This window comes from Antechinus flavipes, chromosome 2 (genome assembly GCF_016432865.1).
Source record: "Antechinus flavipes isolate AdamAnt ecotype Samford, QLD, Australia chromosome 2, AdamAnt_v2, whole genome shotgun sequence".
Classification (NCBI taxonomy): Eukaryota; Metazoa; Chordata; class Mammalia; order Dasyuromorphia; family Dasyuridae; genus Antechinus; species Antechinus flavipes.
In genome coordinates, this window is record NC_067399.1 from 676,788,377 (window position 1) to 676,811,609 (window position 23,233).

Here is a 23,233-nt window from a genome sequence, read left to right on the forward strand (position 1 = left end):
CCCAGCGTTCTGGTCTGTGCTCTCATCTGCAGGAAAACCTGCGGCCTTTCCCACCCGACTGGTTTTCGTCCAGTTGCTTTTAGCACCACTTCTGCCTTTCCCAGGAAATGTGCCAGATTAATATTGGTATTATTAATCACAGCATGGCGGTGGCTGGGGGTAGAGAACGGAGCTTGAGGGAGGGCAGCCAAGTGGGGCCATGGATACAGGGCCGGGCCCGGCGTCAGGAAGATCGGCCTTCAAGTGAGACCTCGGACGTGTACGTGGCCTGTCACTTAACCTGTTTGCCTCAGTTTCCTCATCTATGATCAGAACCCCAGATGGGGTCACAGAGAGTCAGATTCAGCTACAAAAAACGAGGGGCAGGTTGTGTGAACTGATGAGAAGCGGAGGAAGCAAAATCAATATACACAATGGTCCAGCAACGGGGATGGAAAGGATAAAAGACAACAGATCAGAGGGTTATAATCAGGGGGAGCTTGGTCCTAGAGAGGAGATGAGACTACGGAGGCCTTCCTTGCAGAGGCAGGATGGGGGGAAGATGGGGACACGGGGGCCGCTGGCCTGGAGGGCAGCATGTCCTGCAGATTTGGTCACTGCACTGGTGGTTTTAGGGCCGGCTTTCTCCTCCCTCCATTATGGGCTTGTTCCGGGGTTGCCTGTCCCCCAGGAGGGGATGGGCGTCTTTGGAAACGATGTAGTTGTAAAGGTAGTGATTTTTTTCCTGAATGAAGGTGTTTTACTGGTTTCTTTCAGTCCCACATCATTTATCCCCTGCAACACCCCCACCTTCATCTTGTACACCTTCAACGGTCTCTCCTTCCTCACCTCGGAACCCGTTTCCTCCAAGGCTCAGCTCAAGTTTCCCTTTACATAGGAAGTCTTTCCCAGTCCCCAGACTGCAAATGTCCTTTCTGTCCCAAGAGGAGATACCTCTTATCTGCTTTGGATGCATTTAGTATATGAGGACATATTGTGTATTGTCTCTCTTCATCAGAATGGAAGCCTCCTGAGGGTCGGGACTTTCACTTTTGCCTTTGGATCCCCACTACTTAGCATGCTGCCTGACACGTGGATGATACTCAATGAATGTTTGTTGATTGACTAATTAATCTTCTGCTTTTACCAGCCACTTTATACATGTCAGAAGCCCGCCGGACAATACCTGATAAATGGCCCCCCAGTCTCTCCTTGAAAATGTCCATGGAGGGAGACCTCACTGCCTCTCAAAGCAACCTCTTCCTCTTTCAAATGTTTTTCAAGAAGAGTTTTTTAAATTAATTTTTGATGACCTTAAGCTTAAATTTGCTTCTCCCTCACGGCACTTTGCTCTGCCCTCTGGGGCCAAGTCCCTTTTCTGAAGGCCAGATCCCCTTGTATCACTGCCCTCCCTGGGCTACATTGGTTCCTTCCTTCCTTCCTTTCTTTTCCCGGTTCCTTCCATTGAGGCTCACGGGGCACAGACATTCTCTGGCCACTCTCCGGCTCAGCAGTATGCTTCCCAAACCATAGTGCCCAGGCTGAGCGCAGTACTCTGGGTCACAGGGCACAGAACCTCGTCCTTATTTCAGCAAGCTCTTCCTCCCGGTGGAGGATTTCTATTCGTCTGGAGCACGTAGTCCACTTAAACCCTCTGATTTTTAGCTGGCTAGCTATTCTTCTTCATCAAATGTTTGCAAAATATTTTTAAAGCCCTCAGCTTAGTACCCGGCACACTGTAGGCGCCACACAAATGCTCGTTCCCTGTTCTCCTTCCATTTTCCTTTCCATTTGGTATCTGTCACTTTGATACCCCAATGGCAGCGTAGAACTGGCCGTTTAGCTCTCCTGGATTTTAAGGTGACTATATGTAAGGTCTCTGAGGGCAGAGACTATTTTATTTTGTCCACGTATCCTCAGCCTAGTACCCGGCACATTGTTGGCGCATAATTATTGTTCAATTTATACCCATCCTCCTGCTTGTTTAGAACCACACGGCTACCTAGTGAGTTAGCTACTCCCCTCTGTTTGTATTATCTGTAAATTGAGAAGGCTTATCTAAGCCACTCAGTGTTTAATAGATAGACTGAGCCCAGAACCTCTGGGGACCTCCTGTCCCAATGACTTTGAACTCTGGAGGAAGACTCCGAATATGGCCAATGAACCACTTTAATCAGCTCAATATCTAGTCTACAGCTCTATCGTTCCCAAAGAATATATTTTATTAATGGCATAATTAATTAATTAATTAACGCTCTGGAAGCAGATGAAAGACGAGGGCATTGTGAAATAAGAGCAGAAGGAGGAGAGGGCCGAGGAGCAAGCTTGGGAAATGTCAATTAATTAATCGCATATTTAATATTTTATTAAATATAGCATATTTTATTAATATATTTTATATAGTATATTTTATTAAATATAACATTTTATTAGCATATTTTATATAGTCTAAATATAGAATATTTTATTTTATTAAATGTTTTTCTAAAATCTAGAAAACCAAATCTAGAGCATTTCCTTGATTTACTTATTTGGTAACTCTCTCTGCCCTCAAGAAGCTTACGGTCTAACGGGGAGGGGAATACACACGGGGGAAGTGCCAACTACTCAGGATCCCCATCAGTGAAATCACCCCTCCATCTCTCCCCTGTCCAATCCCAGGCCAATAGAACAGTTCTGTTCACGGTTACCATCAGAAGATACAAACATTATGGCCTGGAAGTGGTTCTTTTTTATGGCTCTCCTTTTTATAATTGCTGAAAATCCACTTTTTGCTGACTTTAGAGGACGCAAGGTTAGCCAGTGATTTCTGACTGTCCTCAGGACTGATTCAGTGCCACAGGCCCACCCCTTCCCCCCGGCACATCTGTCGGGCTCATTGTTCAAGGCCACAGGAGGGAATGGAAGAAGTCCTTCTGTGCCTTGTGCATCCAGGAAGCCAGCTGTTTATAGCCGCTGGTTTTTATTTACCGAGCCTGATCTTTTGTTTCTTATCTTTACAGAAAAGCGGCTGCCAGCTCCCAATGACACTCCAAGGAACGGGGACATCTGGGGAGAGCGGCAAGGACTTTGAGCTGACAGCTTTCCCAATTTTGGGCCAAAACAGACTTGGCAGTGCCGGGGGTCTTATTTATCCTGTGTCTTGTCTTTTCATTTTAAATAATGTTTCTTTGACCCATCCTCCCTTAAAATGAAGGGGAAAAAGAGAAGAGAAAATTGGCCAGAGGAATGAAACCGGCAAGCAAAGAAGGAGGGAGCAAACAAATAAATGAGAAAGAGCAAGGACTGAAAAGATTTTGGATGCAAGACATCTGCTCCTCATCCCTAGAGATGAGCTCCCCCTTGGGATGATGGGTAGGTACATGGGGGCGTGGAAGACAACAAGGGACCATCCAAGGGTTACAGGGGGCCTTCTAGTGACTCATAACTTCCTAGACTTAGAGTTCCTCTAGTTCAACCTCCCCCTTCACCCATCAATCTGGGTGCCCAAACGTCCTCTCGGTGCCTCTTCCATGCTCCCTTTCGAAGGCTGTCGCTCCTGTCCCCAGATTAATCTTGCCTCTTCGGTCTGATGCTGTTTCCTACAGGTCGCAGGCCTGGATGGGCTCCCCATCTCTCCGGGTCGGAGCACAGGCCCCAGGAAAGTTCTCTTCCCGGAACTTGCCCGAATGAGTAACTCCTTTGAGATCCCAAGAACCATCTGGTCACCAGACTCATTGTCCCATTGGATCCTTCATTCTTTTGGCCTTTCGATACCTTTGACTTTGCTGACCCCCCCCTAATTCTTCCAGATGTTCTCCCCTCTGTCGCCTGGTCTACGTCTTTGGCCAGACTTTCCAACTCTCAGTCTCCCTTGCTGGGGCTTCACAGCCCTTGCCCTTCGAGTGGAGGCGTTTCCCGAGCGTGCTCCTCGGCCCTCTCCTCCCCGTGTATATCTGCTCTTATTTCACCATGTTCTCGTCTTTCATCCGCATCCATCCATTGTCTCTAAGCTGGTGATCCCAGCCCCTCGATTTCTCACCTGGATTTCGGACACATATTCCCAACTTCCTGTTAGGTGTGTAACCCCCAGCAGGTTTCATCACCCATCAAAACGATCAGACAATCTCAAAGCGAGGAACATGTGAAACACTGGACAACTTCAGGAGCTGTAACACTATTTCGGCCACCTGGACTACTCTGACAGCCTCCTAATGAGCCTCCTTGCCTCTAGTCTCAGCCCTTCCAAGCCATCCTTTCGGTAACGTCAGAATCATTTCCCTAAGACACGAGCCCAGTGGCATCGATCCCGCTCCCAGATCTACTCCATGGCTCCCCATTGCCAAGAGCACAAGGCAAAGCTTCCGGAGCTTGGTTTCTAGGGCCCTCCACGGGTCCCGTTCTAGCCCTTTCATGTCACTCCCCATCTGGGCCATTCCCAGATCTTCCCGTCTTCCTGCCCTTTGCTTTTTCGATGTACTTTACATGCACCATCTACCAAGCCTGGCACAGAATCCCCCGGATGTCTTCTTTAAAGACATGGCTTAGCCTCTGTTCCCTAATCTCCTGCCAAGGACAGGCTCATCCCCTTTCCCTGAATTTCCCAAAATCACAGAGTTTCAGCTTGAAGAGGCCTTGGACACTTTTTCATTCATCCTGCCCATGAAGAAGAACCCTCCATACATACGGACGAGGGACGAGTGGTCGGCTAGCCCTTGTCTGAAGGTAGCCAGCAAAGAAAAACCCAGCATTTCTCAAGATAATCCGTTCCACTTTGGGTCCTCATCCACCCTGAATCTAACCCTCTGAAATCTGTACCTGCTGGATTATAAGGAGCAAAGGAACTCAGAGATTACGTAGCCTACTTAATCAACCAGAGCTAGTCTAACAGGCCGGAGATGGCAGGTGACTTGGCCATGAGGCTGGGATGGCTCCCACCTGTGCCCTCTGGAACAGGCGGGACAAGAGCATTCGTCTTCCACGTGGAGGACCTTAAATTCCCAGACAGTGCCAGCTTCTTCCCCAGTCTTCTCCAGTTCTTCAACCTTCTCTAATCTACCACCCAGAGGTCACCTTCCTTTGGACGCTCCCCAGACTGACAATGGCTCCCAGAACCAAGCTCGAGGCTTTGGCTGTGGGCCCACGGGGGCAGAGTGCAATGATGTCATCACCTTCCCAGGCCCAGGATCTCTGCCTTTTTCTTCCCGCGGTAAAAAGCTGCTTGAGCTTTTTTTGGCTGCCGTATCACAACGCCGACTTCGACTGGCTTTCGTTCTCCAATTCTTCTTCAGATCCACCGCTCTCCAGAAATGCCTCCCCCATCTTGGACTTGAGAGATTGAACCTATTCCCATTAAATTTCATCTTATTAGATTCAGTTCAACGCTTTGGCCCTTTCCAAGATCCCCTTGGCTCCTGACTGGGTCATCCACTAGGTTAGCCATGTGTCCAATGCAGATTTGATGAACGGGCCATAACTACCTTTATCTGAGGCAGGGATTAAATGTGCAAGACCCAGAGCCAAGCAGCGCTCCCTGGGGAACTCAGTTAGGAGCTCCCTTCCAAGTCCACATCGAACCATTTCCTATGGGCAAGTGTCCATTCTTTGTGCTTAGCCATTCAAACGGTTCCAAGTGCACCCGACTGTGGCCATATTTCTCCATCTTGTTTCCTCCTTCTCCCGGGTTTTGAGCCGGGTTTGGAAGGAGAAGCTGGATGCAGAGAGAGAGAGAACAGAAGTCGCCGGTGTGAGGGAGAATTCTCGGGGGGCGGAATGGAGTCGTGACAAAGGACGGCGATAGTAACAAGTGGCTTGTCTTCAGCAGACGGACGAGCTTGGCCGGAGTGAGGGGGCTGCGTGTGATCTCTCGTTAGCGGCCTGGACTCTCAAATCCCCGAGCGAAGGATCCTGGGACGGTGTCCAGCAGAGCGGGCACATTTCTCATTTATTTTGGCAAATAAAGAAAAAGAATCTCTGCGCTGGAGGAAATACACAATTGCTGATCTAATCATATGTGAGATGTGCATCGGGCCTCTTTAGAAGAGCTCACAGTGGTTTCTCAATTATTAATTTTTTCTCAATTTTATAAGATGGAACTCAGAGTGGTAACTGACAAATATGGTTCCTCCTCTGGGAATAAAGCCCCCTTTTAAAGAAAAAAAACAGACGCACATATACGACTCACTATGAAAGGTCTGGGGCTGGGCTGTAGCTAAGAGCATGGAGGGACTGAGGAGCTGAGGTAGAGTTTGATGAGCATATCAGAGGCTTATTACTCTTTGGATGGAATTCCCAGCCCTGGCAGGCAGCGAGGAGAGCCCACCCTGTCCAGGTAAACCTTCAGGTGTGTGAGACAGCCTAGAGACCCAGAGGTGACCTTCCTTGGCATCTGGCCTTTGTCCTATTGAGAGACCCAGAGGTGACCTTCCCCTGGCATCTGGTCTTTGTCCTATTGTTCCATCAAGGAGACCCCTCATCCAATAGCTTTACTTCTGCTAGAGATATTTTCTTTGAATGTCTAGATCAATAATTGTTTTTTCTCTAGTTTTTGCCTTTCTTCTTTCTTTTTGTTTCCAATATTCACTTTTATAATGTAATGCTTTGAGTTCCAAATTTTTTCTTCCTCCCTTTCCCCTTCCCAAAACAGGAAACATTCTCATAAGGGTTATACATACGCAATCACATTAGACATGTTTCCACATTAGCCATGTTGTGAAAGAAGACTCAGAACAAAAGGGAAAAACCAGGAGAAAGGAAAAACCATGAAAATAGACTTCTTCGATCTATATTCAGAGTCCCCGGTTCTTTCTCTGAATGTGGATCACATTTTCCATCATGAGTCTTTGGGTATTGTCTTGGATCATTGTATTGTTGAGAAGAGCTAACTAAGTCCATCAGTGATTCTTAGTTAGGGTCTGTAAACATGTTTTTTCCCCTTGAATATTCTGATGACTATATTTCAATATAATTGTTTTTCTTTGTAACACTATGTGTTTTTAGTTTATGCATTTAAAAGCATTTTTTTTGGTAGAAAGGATCCATGAGCTTTGTCAGTTTCCAAAGAGATCCAGGACACAAAATCTGGATCTGGACTGGGTTCCCAACAATAGCTAGTAGTTACATAGGATTTTGAAGTTTACAAAGTACTAAATATAGCTTATCAAATCTGATACTCATAAAATGCTTATGAGGCATTATTATCCCCATTTTACACATGAGGAAACTGAGGCAGACAGGCAAAGTGACGTGGCCAGAGTCATGGAGTGAGTAAATATCTGAGACATGATTCAAACTCAGGGTTACTGATACAAGTCCAGTCCTCCTAGAGGTTTCAACTTTAGCTAAGTCAAACTAAGCTCTTGCAAAGTCTTCTGGGTTGGCCCTCCCATCCTAGGTGGGGCTTCATAACCAGGCTGCCCACGGAGGCACCCTCCAAACCTTTGAATCTGGCTCCCAGTCTGGTCAGAACCTCCCAGTGCGGCTCAGAAATGGAGTCCCCTGAGCCTTTCCTGGCACATCCCCCAATAAGAAAAGTTGTCTTTTCAGCTTGCCAGCCTCCCATCCTTATTCCAGTGAAGGGATCTGAGCATGGCAGTGTGTGCAGTTTGAGACGAGGGCAAATGTCAAACATGCAGCCCCCACTTAAAGAACCGATCAGTGCAGACCCAGGAGACTTACCGTGTAATTTTGTGTGAGGGAGACGTCCGTGCCATCTCCCTGGTAATGGGTTGTTGTGAAGTTGTCAGCCAAGAGGCCTCTGTGGGGAAACAAAAAGGAGAAATCGATCAGATCATTACTTCTCAATGAGCATGAGATCCCCGGTTAAAAGCCGGAAAGGCTGGTGGGGACCATGTGCTCCCACCCCTCGTTTTACAGCCGAGTAAACGGACACGTCGAGAGAAGTCTGAGAGAGAGAGAGAGAGAGAGAGAGAGAGAGAGACAGAGAGAGAGAGACAGAGAGAGAGAGAGAGAAAGACAGAGAGAGAGAAAGACAGAGAGAGACAGAGACACACAGAGAGAGACAAAGAGAGAGAGAGAGAGAGAGAGAGAGAGAGAGAGAGAGAGAGAGAGGCAGAGACAGAGAGAGAGACAAAAAGAGAGAGAGAGAAAGAGAGAGAGAGAGAGGCAGAGACAGATAGATAGACAGAAAGAAAGAGAGAGACAGAGAGAGAGAGAGAGAGAACACGAGCATCCCAGATTCAGTTGCTTAAATCCCTCCAAAGGTTCATCTCTGCTTTCAAGCCTGCTTGATGCTTAGCCTTGGGAGGAGGATGGAGTACCATGAGAGCACGGCTATTTTTTCACTTGTTTGGCCCCCGGATGCCCCATTTCATCCCGAAGTAGAAGCAACGTAAAACAGCACAGCCTGGGATGCGGGGGAGGCGGAATGGTGTCTGAGGCGGCCGCGGGTAGGAAGGAGGCCCCACTGCCTCCCTGACTCAAAGTGTTTCCAGTCTCGGCCCCTCGGTTCCCCCGTCTGGAAGCTGAAGGGCTAGACGGCCAGCTCGCATCCCCCGGAAGGAGCCAGAGCTCTGGGTCACACACTGGCCATCCTGGCCATGCAGGCAGGCTTTCAGTCTTAGTTTCCTCATTTGTAAGGAGGGGGCTTCTAAGATTCCTCGCTGCTCTTAGTCAATCAACGGAGGAGATCCAGAGATCTGCTACGATTTTCTAACTTATTTTATTTTTCCTCCCCCCTCAACACTTAATAGTATTTCCCTCCCCTCCAATTATTTCAACATTCACTTTTCTAATACCCCAAGTTCCAATTTTTTCTCCTTCCTCAAGATAGAAAGCAATCTGACAAAGGTTATACATGCACAATCATATTCATATGATTTCTGAAGGAAGGGCTTTCTCCATTTGGCTTCCAGTGCCCAAATTACTTAACATGTGGCTAATATGTTTTTTCTTCTGCATTTTCCTTTTCCATCGAATCCCACACTAACTGGCTGCATGAGTCAACCTAAGAGCCTCCTATATTCCACTGCTCCCCCAATTCCAGAGGGGGTCACTATCCGACATTCATAAAGAAGGGTCTCATGGCAAGCCCAACTCTCATTCTGGGAACTTTCATCACGATCAACATTTCAACATTTATCCTTTCTGATGATGCCGAAGAACTCGAGACTTAGCTGTCCTGACCAGCTCCTCTCCAACTTCCAAGTACGTTGATTATTAGGATCGCCCAGTCATGATTCTCAGAAACATGGATAGCCTCCGTCCTGGGATATGGAACCTGACACTGTCCCGAGAGCGCCTTCCACTCTGAGGGAGACTAGTAGGCGTCAAAAGTGTTTCTTAAATCTGCCTTTCTGCAATTTAAAACCACTGTTGTCTAGGGTTTGTAACTTTCCAGGTCATCTACTTGGCTATTCTTTATGGCTTTCCCTCTGCTTTCTTCCAAACATTTAAAAATGCTTCCATGAACCCCACTGCTGTCATTTTAATTTCTTGTAAATCCATAGCGAGTCCTCTCTCCCTCCCATTTTCCCTTGTTCAATGAAAACAAAACAGAAATGTTTATAAAAATATGGGCAGAATAGTGGCGAGATTACGAGGGCCCCAAGAATTAATTTTCAAAGACCACGAGATTCAAAAAGAATGGAAGAGAAAATGTCTGACTGAAGGGGACACTTAGAATGACCCTAAATCAACACACAAACATCTGCCTTTTTAATCCAAATGCCCCAGTGACGCTACTGGGCAGCTAAGAATCTTGCACCATCGCCATCTCGGAAGAATCCCAATTCACTGTAGCCCCAATGGAGACAAAAATGAGCAAGATAAAAGTCTATCGATTATGGTAAAAAGATACTGACAAAAGATATTATTACATTTAAGCAGGACTGAAGAAAGAAGGAAGTCAGAATATGAATTTAAGTATCCTCCTCCGGCTCTGAAGCAATGGATACACCCCACACTGGCTTTTAGGTGATTCTTGGCTTTCTCTAGCGTCAGATAATTAGCTGCATCCCTTTAAAAGTGATAAAATCCATGAAATTGATTTATATTTATTCCCAATCTCACAGAAAAAGTGATTACAGCCAGAATGTCGAGAGATAACCCAATTGGATGGGAACGACTTAATCTAAATAAATCAATTTTGCTTCTTTATGGACACAGATCATAAAGACACTAATTCATCATGGCGCACCGTGGGACCCAAGCCGGGAATTCCAAATGCTGTTAGGTCACCAGACTTGACACCGACAAGTCATTATCAATTTTGGAATGGCTTAAATATGTGAAACAGGGGGAAATGAATAGCAATTAGATGACAATTACATAGACCATATTTTTCAAAATTCATTAAGGGAACGCCATCCCCTTCTGTTTGATTCTTTGATGACTATAGGGACATTTAGGGGGTGAAGGAGATTATCCAGGTACAGTTATCTGGGAAATGGTCTGAAGGAGGCACTGTGGACCCTGTTACGCCATCTGGGTCTGTCTGGACTTCAGTTAGAATGTACTGTAGTAGGTGGAGTTGGCACCCAAGCAACATATTGACCCCATTTTCTGCTGGTCTGATTTCCTCACAATGTCTCGTTTTTCAAATGACCATCCCCTACTATGGAGATGTGCATATTTTTTTAATTCTGGAGGAGAGTAGCTTTGCTTTTGGAGGATTTCAGAGATATTTCTAGGAATAATTATGAATTGGTATAAAAGACAGATGAAAGAGTCAGGGCACCAAAGAATCAGAGCTCACAACTAGAATCCCAATTTAAAGCTTTCAGAATCACCATGGGCCCAGTGGTTTCATTCAACAGACCTGATTGTGCACTATGATTCATTCATTCATTTATCTATCTATCTATCGATTTGCTTGTTTATTTATTTATTCATTTATTTATTTATTTGCTTATTTATTCACTCATTTATTTGTTTGTTTATTTATTTGCTGAGGCAATTGGGGTTAAGTGACTTGCCCAGGATCACAGAGAGGAAATGTTACATGTCTGAATCAAGATTTGAACTCAGGTCCTCCTGAATGATGATTCATTTATTAAGAAGAACTGAAGAATAAATGGGTAGAAGATCTAGGGGAACTAACTGGTCCCAAACAACAGGCCAGGGATCTTTAGAGAACATGTTTCCAGCTTTAGCAAAAGTCAGACACAGGCCTTTTCAAGAACCTTCACCAGTGTTCTAGAGCAATTAGCACCACAGTTCATAGCCAGAGTTAGAGTTATTGGTGAAATGCATAGAGCAATTCTACCTCTTTCTGATGTTTTATGGTTTTGTGCAAAGATTGATTTTCTTTAATTTGAGCATGGAGGGATGCAGCAGAAAAGATGAGAAATTGCTCCCCAAATTTCTTAATTGGGAGGGAACACATTACTCAGGCTGGGGAGGAAGAAGTGATTTATTATGGTGTCTTAGGCATCCAGAGGGAGCTCAAACATAGGCTACATTTCCCCCCAATAAAGAATTTTTTAAAAATTGCTTTGGACCGGTGATTTCATTAGTGCAGGGAGCACTCATTGGGAAATCTGATCTGGGATTGAAACTGATCCACATGAGCTATAATTTAGAGCGTGAAAGAGATGCGTGGGAGCACTCAGAGAAAGGGGGGGAGGGTCTTGTTCAGGGTCCCTCAGGCTTTGGCAGAGGCGGAGCTTGGACCAGAGTCTCTCTCGTTCTAAGGCCGACACCCCCTCGCCACCTCGGTGCTTTTGTTTCTTTGTGTTTGTCGATTTTCACATCCTGAAGGAGCAGAAATATTTGCAAACAGGCTTAGCACATGAACTCTTAGCACTTAATTCAATAAAGTCACAGTTCAAATCTTTTTGAGTGTGATATTTTTAGTATCATCACTCCAGATCTTTGGTTATTCTGACAGTACAGTACAAGACATCTCTAAGAACCACGAGTGGCTTTCCTTTCCATTCTGGGGTCTTCTTTTCCTGAGCTAAAGCAAGTGTTTCAAAGGATAAAAATGTGTTTTTCCCCCTCTTGAAGATGTAAAAAGCATCTTTTGTTCTCAATTCTCTTCTATTTTCATGTATTATAATTAAAAACAAAAAATCTTCACATCACCTGCAGTTGTAGTCTTTAAAATCTCTTTCAGAAGCATGAAACCAGAATAATTACAACTAACACAAATAAGGCACTTTGAGGTTTGTAAAGAATATTATAGATATTTTCTCATTTGCTCCTCAGGAAGTGAGGTAGTTACTATTATTGTCCTTCCTTTAGGGATGAGGAAACTGAGTCTGAGAGAGAGGGAGTGGTTTGTCCAGGGCCACATAGCTACTAACTGTCCAGGGTGGGATTTTAATCCAGTTTATCTTTCTCCAAATCCAACTCTCCACCCACAGCCAGCAGTGTCAGGGATTACCAGGGATGTGGATTCTGTTTACATCTGCAGACTCAGGGGGGTTTCTCTCAACCTTTTTTAGAGATGGGCTGGGTCACTCCTCAAGGTTCACTCTCCCATCCACTCACACAGTCAAGTATCTTCTCTGGGTTGCTGTCTTTGGGAAGGACAGTGAAAATATCTGCAGAGTGCTATGCCCAAGTTGCCAATTGTATTTTTCCTCTCTCTCTCTCTCTCTCTCTCTCTCTCTCTCTCTCTCTCTCTCTCTCTCTGTCTCTCTCTCTCTCTCTCTCTCTCTCTGTCTCTCTCTCTCTCTCTCTCTGTCTCTCTCTCTCTCTCTCTCTCTCTCTTCTCTCTCTCTCTCTCTCTCTCTCTCTCTCTCTCTCTCTCTCTCCCCCTCCCCCCCGACTGAAACCTCAAGAAAGGACAGAGAATGATGAGCCTCTTGAAATGTGCCCAACATCATCCCACTCATCATTCCCCATGTTCCTTAAGCAGCCGGTGTCCCTCCTCATTCACCTCCTCTTTAATTAGCTTAAGTGGTTCAGGTGAGTGAGGGGCTGTGGGCCTTCAGTCAGCATCCTCCCTGCCCAGACACCGCTGCTGGGTTTTGGCTTGAGTTAGAATTTGCCTCATTTAGCTCATCCAATTTTAAGAACTTGGGAAGTTTAATAATAGCGATGCAATAACCAACGTCTGAGGTGGGCTCCAAACTCAAGCGTGTTTTCACTGCCCCCACTTAGTTGTCTCTGTGTAATAATAGTGGGTATTTACGTAAGTTTTCAAGGTGCTTTATAAACCTCACATTTGACCCCCACAACCCCTCTGGGAGATAGGTGCTGTTATTATTATCCCCAAGTGTAGATAAAACAACTGGGGTTCAAGAGATTGCCCAGGATCACACGGCTACTAAGTGTCTGAGGTGGAATTTGAGTCCAGATCTTCCTACCTGTGCATCTGCCACTCTGTTCATGGCTCCTCTAGCTGCTCCTCTAGCAGGATAAACATTTACTTAAAAGGCCGACAAAGGTATCACCTGCTGTTTCCAAAAGGAAAGATTATAAATAAATCTCACTTCCCTTGTAGCAACAAGCATTCCTCCAAATCACCTCCTCCTACCTGGGAGAATGGTCTTTTCTCGGGGAGTTCACAAAGCTCTGATTGACCGTCCTACTCAATAAAATCCATCAACTCTCAGTTACTTCCAGGGTCAAGATGAACATCTCCCTTCTCCGCCTTCCCTCACGCTCCTTTCATCAATGTTGCCACAAGCTGGCGAGCCTGGCCCTTGCAGGGTCTCTGTGCTGGGCTGTCTCCCACACATGGGGGGGGCTCTCCCTTCCAGGCTTCCTCTCCACTCTGGCCTTATGATTCCACTCAGATCCAACCTTCTGCATGAGGTTCTTCACCCCTCCCAACTCCTACCCATCCTTACTATGCCTTCTCTCTGAGACTACCTTTCGTTGACATAAATTGGTTTTATGTTGTTCCCCTCATTAGATTGTGAGAGCAGGGAATGATTTTTGACTTTCTTTGTGTCCTCAGAGCTTAACAATGGCCTGGAAAATAATAGGAGCCTAATAAATACTTGTTGACTTGATCTACTTTAAAACCAATAGAGGAAAATGTCCCTCCCACTGGTACAAAACAGCTTTCCCAAACCTCCTTTGTTCTTCTTATCGTGACTTTGTCTGAGTTCTCCATTGAAGGTCTGTCCCATCTGCTTCTAGAAATGGATCTCTGGAAACACCCTGAACAATGTGGACGTGACGTTCTGGACTGCTCACTGGTCAGCAAATATTCTAAATTCCTACTACGTGCCAGACGCTGAGCCAGACACCAGAAATTCAGAGACAAAAGCCAAATAGTCCTTGGGGAGTCCTTAAGGAGGAAACACTCATCTAGGTAACACTGAAAAGCCATATAAACAGCCTGGAAATAAACAAAGTCCATGAGATTACTTTTTGTAATTCAGAGGCTGAGAGTGGACAAATGAAAAAAGGCATTTAGTGCTTGGTATATAATAAGTGCTTAATAAATAACTGCTTGTTGACTAACTGAATAACCCACCCAAAACTGGAGTGATTCATTGATTTATGCTTGAATAGGGAGTTTCCTCTACTTTAGGAAACTTCAGTATTTTAGAAAAAGGCAAAGAACAGACACCGTTCCTGAAGTTTCATCAGTATAAGGAACTCCCTGATAAGAAGAGTCCCTTCCCCAATGCAGATATCTTGGAAAATTGCCTAGAGTGGCAATTGTTAACCTTTTAGCTCTCAGGCCCTCTTTATCTCCTTAGAAATTATGGAGGACTCCAAAGAGCCTTCTTATAAATGTGTTCTATCTATAGATATTTACTATATTAGAAAATAAACTATCTGAGCATTATTATGAGAATCACTTTTACCTCACAGATGCCCCTGAAATGGTCTGAGGCAGCCAGAGAAAGAATGGCTGACCCAGAGCCCAAGAATTTAAGGGATTGGCCCAGAATTACAGAGCCGGGGGTCTCAGAAGCAGATCTTGGCCCAAGGTGGGCTCTCCTTCCACGATGCCACATTGAGGATGCCGTCCCTAAAAAATTGACCGTGTCCTTAGGATGCCTTTAACCTGAGTCATTTCCCCTGTGACTGAGGCTCACTTTTCAACTTAGAAGAAAAAGGAAGCTTTTATTTTAACTAGTAAAAAAAAAACTACTTAGATGGCAATATTGAGACCAAATGAGAGGGGGATGGAAGGAAGAGAGTGACAGAGACAGAGAGAAAGAGACAGACTGGAGGAGGAGGAGGAGGAGATGAGGGAGCAGGGAGAGGGGGAGAGGAAATGAAAAAGGGAGACAGATTCTGCTACATGGGACAGCAAGAAATGTGCTGAATTTGGAGTTAGAGAACCTGGATTTGAATCACTGGTCAGCCTATTGTTACTTTTGTGATACTGGACAAATCAGATCTCCTTGCCAGGTCTCAGTGTTCTCTCCTGTAAAATGGGAGGGCTGGTCTAGATGCCCTCTAAGATTTAAGTCTGTGTTCCTAAGACTAGTGGATGCATTTTTTCCCCGTTTCCAACTGGAATTTTGGCCTTTGAAAGAACATCTTCTCCATTAAGAAAGCTGTGCAATAGGCAAGTACCTCACCCTGATGACCAGTTGAACTATTTCCTAGTAATTCAAAGAAATCCTAACAACCACGTCTCCTCAATGACATCTGTCTCTTCCTCCCCTCTCCCTCATCAGTCCTCTTCCCCTCTTCTTCCCTGAGCTCCTCAACCAAGTCTAGGTCTGTTCTTGAAGCACTTTCCTTAATTGGCACTGAGAGGCACAGGAGGGAATTTTCCTTGACTAGGAAGTTCTCCAGCCCACTCTCCGACATACTTGCACATCGGCCAGCTGGGTTCTCTTAAAAACTGACCTACATTGAACCAAACTCTTCAAATGTGTGTTAGATCAAATTTGTTTCTTTCTACTTGCTCAGAAACTGCTATGCTCTGCAAATTTCCATGATATCACTGCCAGCAGATACAAGCCATGAATGACCCTGGAGCAAAAACAAAATAAAAACTTGTTTTTAGAGGGTGTCCTTCCTTTCTTTCTTTCTTTCTTTCTTTCTTTCTTTCTTTCTTTCTTTCTTTCTTTCTTTCTTTCTCTCTCTCTCTTTCTTCCTTCCTTCCTTTCTCTCTCTTTCGCTCTTTCTTTTTCTTTCTTTTTTCTCTTTCTTTTTCTTTTCTCTCTCTCTCCTTTCCTTTCTCTTTCTTTCTTTTCCCTTCTCCTTCCTTCATTTTTCTTCTTTCCTTTCTCCATCTTTATGTCTCTGTCTCTGTATCTCTCTCCCTCCCTTCCTCCCTCTCCCCTTCCCTTCATCTTTTCACTCTCTTGGTTTCTTTTAGTAACCCAGAAAAAAATCTGCATGTTCACGATGTACAACACAAGATATTCACAGATCTCATGGCTTGGAGTCAGGATAGACCTTTACATCCTGGCTAAACAATCACCATCTGGGTGACCATGGGCAAGAGTGACTCTGAGTCTTAAAGAAAGCTAGAGATTCTAAGAAGTCGAGGTGAGGGGGGAGGGTATTCCAACATAGAAAAGGCAAGCAGGTTAGAGATGGAGTGTTGCGCACACAGGCCTATTTGGCTGAGCAGAACACACGAAGGAGAATATTGTACCAGAAGCCCAAGCATGTTGACTGGGACCAGATTGTTAAGAACCTCCAATGCCAAGCTAAGTTTGCATTCATCCCAGAGATAATAGACAGCTCCAGAAACTTTTCGGACAGGAGAGAGATTGGATAAAGACTTAGCCTGTGCTTTAGGAATGTCCATTTATCAACAATGTGGAGGACAGATTGGAGAGGAGAGACATTGGAGACTGTTTTGTCAGAGGGAGAGCAAAGGATCATAGATTTAAAGTTGGGCTTTGGACGCATATTTGCTCCATTCATCCCATTTTTATAGAGATAGAAATAAAACCCAGGTCCTCCAACTCTCAATTCATGGCACCATGTTATAGAAATAGTTTGTCCAACTATGGAAGACTATGTTAGTTATTGTTATTATTAAGCAATGTAATCATTGTTGTAAAATACATAATGGAAAGTCATTCCCACCCAAAGAGAAACCAATGGCACAATCATGGGAATGCAAAGTGTCCTTCCAAATATTGTCTCAATATTCTCAGGCATCTAATTGCTACTGGATTAAAAACGATTTTCATCTCAAAAAGTTTTGTCTGTACTGGTGTGACCATGAAATTTATTCACTGCCAAGAATGCTGTGGCTGGTGTTGAAGGATGGTCCTCTTAGCAGACAAAAAGAAAGACTCCATTAGACAGTGATAACAGGTCCTTGGTAGAATTAAGAGAAGAGTTCACTTTTCTTGGGTTTACACAGAGGAAGGAATAAGGAAGGGCAACATGGTATACCTTGTAGGGTATTAACTTCTTGCCCAGATCCAGGGCCAGAATATTCTAGCAGGTTTTGTTTGCTCATTTTCAGTATTAACTTTAAAAAAAAACTTTTCAGTTGGAAGGATGCTTAGGACTATTTTATGATCCATTCTGATTCCTCTTAGCTCAGGACAATATAAATTATCTTGTTGATTTAACTAAGTAATCCAATCTGGGCTAAAATATTAGGCTGGGCCACAAAGAATTGATCTCGAGCCCTTCAGAACAGTGTGGTCTCAAATGGTAAAATTAGTTAAAAACCACGGCAGGGGTAATTAGTTACTTCATGTTTGATTGAAATTATAATGTATTACGTTTATGAAATCTCTGTAGGCCAATTGCTTTCAAGTGATCTTAATTTATTACTGACTCTGAGGGCATTTTTTAGAGTTTTTGTAGACCTTACAGCAATGACTCTGGATTTCTGAAAAAGGTGTCATGGGCAAAAGCATTCCCCCCCCTGGAAATGACTGCAGAGGCCTTTGGGATAGTGCTTGTTAGATGGATCCAGGACACAGAACAAACACTGCTCTCTATGGCTGTCTCCCAGGCTGGAGCCAGAAACACTCACATCTGACTTCATTTCTCTAAGCTGAATTTGGCTAGCCAAAGACGAAGGATGAACACATGGCCAGGCCTGCTGGGTGCTCTGTTGTGGATTTGTTACTCAGATGACAGTGCTGTGGTTTTCTTTCTTTTTTTTTTAAGTGCACTTCCTATAATGAGTCCAGAAACTCAAATTCAGATGGGGTTTATGGTTTCATTTTCACACAATAACTTTGCACGCAAAGTTGGGAATTGGGATTACATCATCTGTAGGCTACCAAGCACATATTCCAAGAACATGCCCCAGAAAGGAGTTATTTGTTGAAATCATTTCATCAGCCAGAAAAAAAAAATCAAGACATTTCAAAGAGGAAAGAAAGTATAGTTTAATGATTACAAAATAAAAAAAAAACATATTATTAATCTTCCTTACTAACCTCTTCCTGGAAAACCTCATCTAACATCATTCAAAAGATCCATGAACTTAGAACCACAAAGGACCAAAGAAATGGGGTCCAACCCTCTCATTTTATAAGGCAGAAACTCATGCCCCCAAAAGAAGTGACTTGCTCCAATTCACAAAGGCAACAAGTGACAGATCAGAGAATCAAACTCACTTTCTCTGACATATTCTTCTCATTCAACCTGTTGCATCATGCTTCCATCAAACATGGCAGAAGGTTAAAACCAATGTGAACATGTGTGCTGAAGGGAGCGTGGCCTTGCCTGACCACCTGATTGTTTCTGCTGTCTTAGTGAGAAAATGGTATCAGTAGGGATTAAGTTCACAGCAGATTAGATGGTGATTGGGAAATGACAGTACTCAAGCCTGGGTAAGCCCACTCAGAGACATCTTGGAGTTCATGAATAGTTGCAAAACTATTCCTTCTTAAGTTATTGTTTAGTGAACAACTGCCTTGTTTTGGGAAGAGAGAAGAGAGTTCCAATACATGACATCCAATCAAGCAATCAATCAGCCCTTACGAAGTTCCTACTATGTGAATAGGCACACATTGTTACACTGCATATGTACTATATTGTGTTAGCACAGAGCACACATCATCTAAGAAATATCAAAAACAAATATAATTGTAATCAAGTAGGATGGTTTTAAACTCAAGATCTCCCTTCTTCCAAACTTCGCAAACACTTTTGAGAGCACCATCAACTGCTCCCAACCTAGAAGTTATCCTTGATTCCTTACTCTCTTTTATCCCTCATACTCAAATCTGTTACCAAGGCTTGTAGATATCACCTTTGCAACATATTTTCACCTTAGCAGGATCTCTCTAGATTCCACCTCTGTATCCCTTATTTCGTAGATTTCACATCTGCAGCATCTTTTTGCCAATATCATCTTTGTACTATCTCTCATAGATTCCACCTCTGTAACATCTCTCATAGATTTCACTTCTGCAGCATCGCTTGTCAATTACATGTTTGCAGTGTCTCTCACAGATTCCACCTCTGTAACATCGCTTGTCAATTACATGTTTGCAGTGTCTCTCACAGATTCCACCTCTGTAACATCGCTTGTCAATTACATGTTTGCAGTATCTCATAGATTCTACCTCTGTAACATCTGTCATTGATTTCACATCTTCAGCATCTCTTTTCAATTACATGTTTGCAATATCTCTCATAGATTTCACCTCTGTAACATCTCTTGTCAATTACATGTTTGCAGTATCTCTCATAGATTCCACCTCTGTAACATCTCTATGTTTGCAGTATCTCTCATAGATTTCACATCTGCAGTATCTCTTGTCAATTAATGTTTCTAGTATCTCTCATAGATTCCATGTCTGTAACATATCTATGTTTGCAGTATCTCTCATAGATTTCACATCTGCAGTATCTCTTGTCAATTAATGTTTCTAGTATCTCTCATAGATTCCACCTCTGTAACACCTCTAATGGATTTCACCTCTGCAGCATCTTTTGCCAATATCACCTTTATAGTATCTCTCACAGATTTCATCTCTATAGCATCTCTCATAGATGTCACTTATATGGCATTTCTCCAATATCCATTCTTCTCTCCTCCAACACTACTTCCATCTTGGTGTAGACCCTCATCATCAAAGCAATACTGCATCAGGTTCTCTCCTCTGGTCCATTCTCCATTTACCCACCAAAGTGATTTTCCAAAAGTATAAGTCTTATCGCGTCTATCACCTCTTACTCAATAATCACTAATTCTATATTTTGGCACAGTGCCTAAAATCCCCATTACCTAAAGGATCAAATATAAGATCCCCTGTTTCCTTTTAAATCCCTTTACAACCTGGCCCCACCTTACCTTTCCAGTTTTCTTACTAAACTTGATTCCCCTGAATGTATCTTTATCATCCAGTCATACTATTCTCTTTCACTCATAACACCCTATCTCTTGTTTCTTGAAGGCATCTTTTCACTAGTAGTTTTCCATAGCTGATGTTTATATGTCTATTGTCCTTGGACAAGGCTGTCTTGGAAGACTCAGCTTAGTGAAGCCAAACACTTTCTGTGATTAGCAAAAGGCTCCTTGAATCAAAGAAACTTAAGAAAGGAGGAGGCCAAAGTATGCCCTCAGGGCAAGAGACAATAATCTGGTGTGAACACACTTAGTAAAGATTTCTTTCTTTTTACTTTTTACTGAGCCAAGAAGCCAACTATGCTCACATTTTGACAGATAATTTTGCTGAATTCTCCTTCAACATTATGCTTACTCTCGTATAAAGTAGAATCCTAATGCAGATAATGGAGCTAGAAGTCATAGCCCAATCTAGGATAAATCTTTTATTCAGGCTTCTGAGATACCTCCCTTCTGTAATGATAATAATACATTGATAAAATATTTTAAAGTTTTAAAAGCATTTTCTTTAAGTATATTATCTCATTTGATCCTCATGACAATCCTGAGAGGGAAACACTAGTATTAACCCCATTTTACAAATTGAGTCAGGCAATAGTTAAGTGACTTGCTATAATAGGTCACATAGATAGTGTCTGAAGTTGGATTTGAACTGATAGACCTGTCTTCTGGATTAGTGTTCTAATGCAGTCATCTGGCTGCTTCATCCTAGTGTGAAAAGCCTCACAGATCACCTCATTTAGGGATTCTCCTCAGTCTGAGTTGGATGAGGTGATGTGGATGACAGAGACTGTTGACTTTTTATCCATTATATTGTAATGAGGATCATTTTCCCATCATGGGCTAGATTTATGGGTTCTGGAAATCCCAGGCAATTTTTAGAGTGACTCTGATCCTGCCTCCTTTATGTAGAATAAGATGAATACCTTGGCCTGGGTGATTAGGATGATTGGGTCATACCTTAGGTGGATCTGAATTCCATCCTGAACTTGGCTTTTCAATGTGAGCAGCTGGATTTGGCAGGATGGCTAACTAAGATGAGACCAGAATTGAAAGGCCAGATAGAGTTAGACAGTAGAGTTGGATCCCTGCAGAGGGCAAGGTTGTTTGTTCACATGGCACCACCACACATGCCTCAAGGGGGATTTCTAATCCCTATAGATGGAAATCCTGTGTGTAAAGCTGCTGAGGCCATTTAATAACCGATATGAATAGCAGATACAGAGGACAGAGGTTATAATTAACAATCCCAGAGGGAATGGCCATAGGAACAATCATGGATCTCTGAGCTATTCCAAATATATGAGGGATAGTTCAATAGAAATAAAACTATATATAACATAATGAGTAAATATATGTAAATATTATATTTATTTTACATAAACTATATTAAATATGTAAATTATGCTGTTGATTTCATTTAAAAAATTCTCTCTTTTTTAGAGAATGAGATAAGGTTAGAAAATGAGATAAGGTAGCATAATGGTCAGAGCCCTGGACTTGGAATTAGGAAGTATTGAATTCAAAATGGCTTTCGACACTAGCTATGTGACTTTGGGCAAGTATCTAATATGCCTCAGTTTCTTCATCTGCCAATAGGGATATTAACAGCATCTACCTCCTAGGATTATTGTGAGGACAGAAAGATAATTTTTATAAAATGTTGTGTAAATTTTACAGTTTTATAGAAGTGTTGACTATGTTTTTGTTTCTTTAGAGAGGGGAAAATAAACATACAGATGAGTCAAATAGCTGACTTTGCTCAAGGTTTCCTTAATAGTTATTGGTCAAGCCAGGACAAAGGCCCAGAATTCTTATCCCCTTCTCCCCCCGTGTTCTGCCCTATGACAATGAAGAGTAAAGTGATGAAAAGCAACCATTTCCTCTTCTCAATAGCTCCCAAGAGTCAAGGCCACACTGACCACTGAGAGGATTAATACTGGAGCAGCCGAAAGAGAAGAATTGTGGGAAGGGGCAGCCTGAGTCTGAGTGATTACCTTGCTCTGCCCTTTTAGAGCCACCATCCAGGATAAGCTAGCAACTTCTCTGCCCCATTCCTGCCTGCATAGCACTTCCCCTCACAGGACATCATAACCAACTGGCCTCCTGGCTATTTCCTTTACGGGACATCACATCTCCCACCTCTGGGCTTTTGCATAGGCCGTATCTCCCATTTGGAATCCACTTCCTCTTCACTTTCACGTATTGGAAATTCTGATATTTCTTCAAAGCCCAGCTTGAGCACCATTGCCTACATGAAGCTTTCCCTGATGACCTCTGCTGCCACTGCATCCTCCACTTACTGCGCAGATATAGTCAGTATTTACTGTTCAAATCCAGTCTTAGACATTTACGAGCTGTGTAGTCCTGAGCAAATCTCTGTGCCTTAATTTCCCTGTTTCTGAGAAGGGAATAATAACATCTGTCTCCCAGGATAAACAGATAATATCTGTAGAGTGATGTGCGAGCCACAGAGCACAACATAATTAAACTATTATTACTATGATTTTTTGGGTATCTTCCACAATGTCTGGCACATAGTAGGTATTTAATAAGTATTTGTTTGAATTAAGACTAATATGTTCCCAGAAGACCTAGAGGAGATGGTAACTGGCTGTTCCTGAATTGCTCTAAGATATTCAGCCACTGGGTAAGTCTTAAACAATTCCCAGAATAAAGTGGACTCCCTGGCGTCTCCTCTTGGGAACTGTAGTGCTCTAAGGGGCAACATCCTGAGGGGGACACCTGATCCACATCCTTTGTGTAGACTAGCCCAGTTTGCCGGTCAGGATGGCTCCGATCTCCATTGTCTTTGTGGGGAGATTTAGAGAAGTACTTTGGCTGATTTCACCTTTTGACTCAGGATATTCGATCTTAGGGGTCAAAGGAGGTAGCCTTGAGCTTCCTGGACCCAAGAGGGGCCATTCACTGTGAGAGGCTTTCCGGCAGTCTCAAGTAACAGCGGCGATCAGGTAAGGCAGACTGGGATCCCGGAGCCCGCTCTTCCCCCACCAAATTCATCTCTTTATTGACTGAAACAGATGGAGCATCCTGTTGTTTTCCATCCCATACACATGACACAGGCTGGAGCTTGGCTCAGTCTTG

The 23,233-nt window shown here is 43.6% G+C and overlaps 1 protein-coding gene across 1 annotated transcript in view; it reads right to left on the reverse strand.

Annotated features, from left to right (window-relative positions):
- ADAM12 (ADAM metallopeptidase domain 12) overlaps positions 1–23,233 on the reverse strand; it is a 282,504-nt gene that overhangs the window by 125,142 nt on the left and 134,129 nt on the right. Inside the window, exon 4 of the mRNA XM_051973876.1 lies at positions 7,636–7,714. Within this exon, the coding sequence (XP_051829836.1) occupies positions 7,636–7,714 (79 nt within the window). The remainder of the gene's footprint in view (positions 1–7,635; positions 7,715–23,233) is intronic.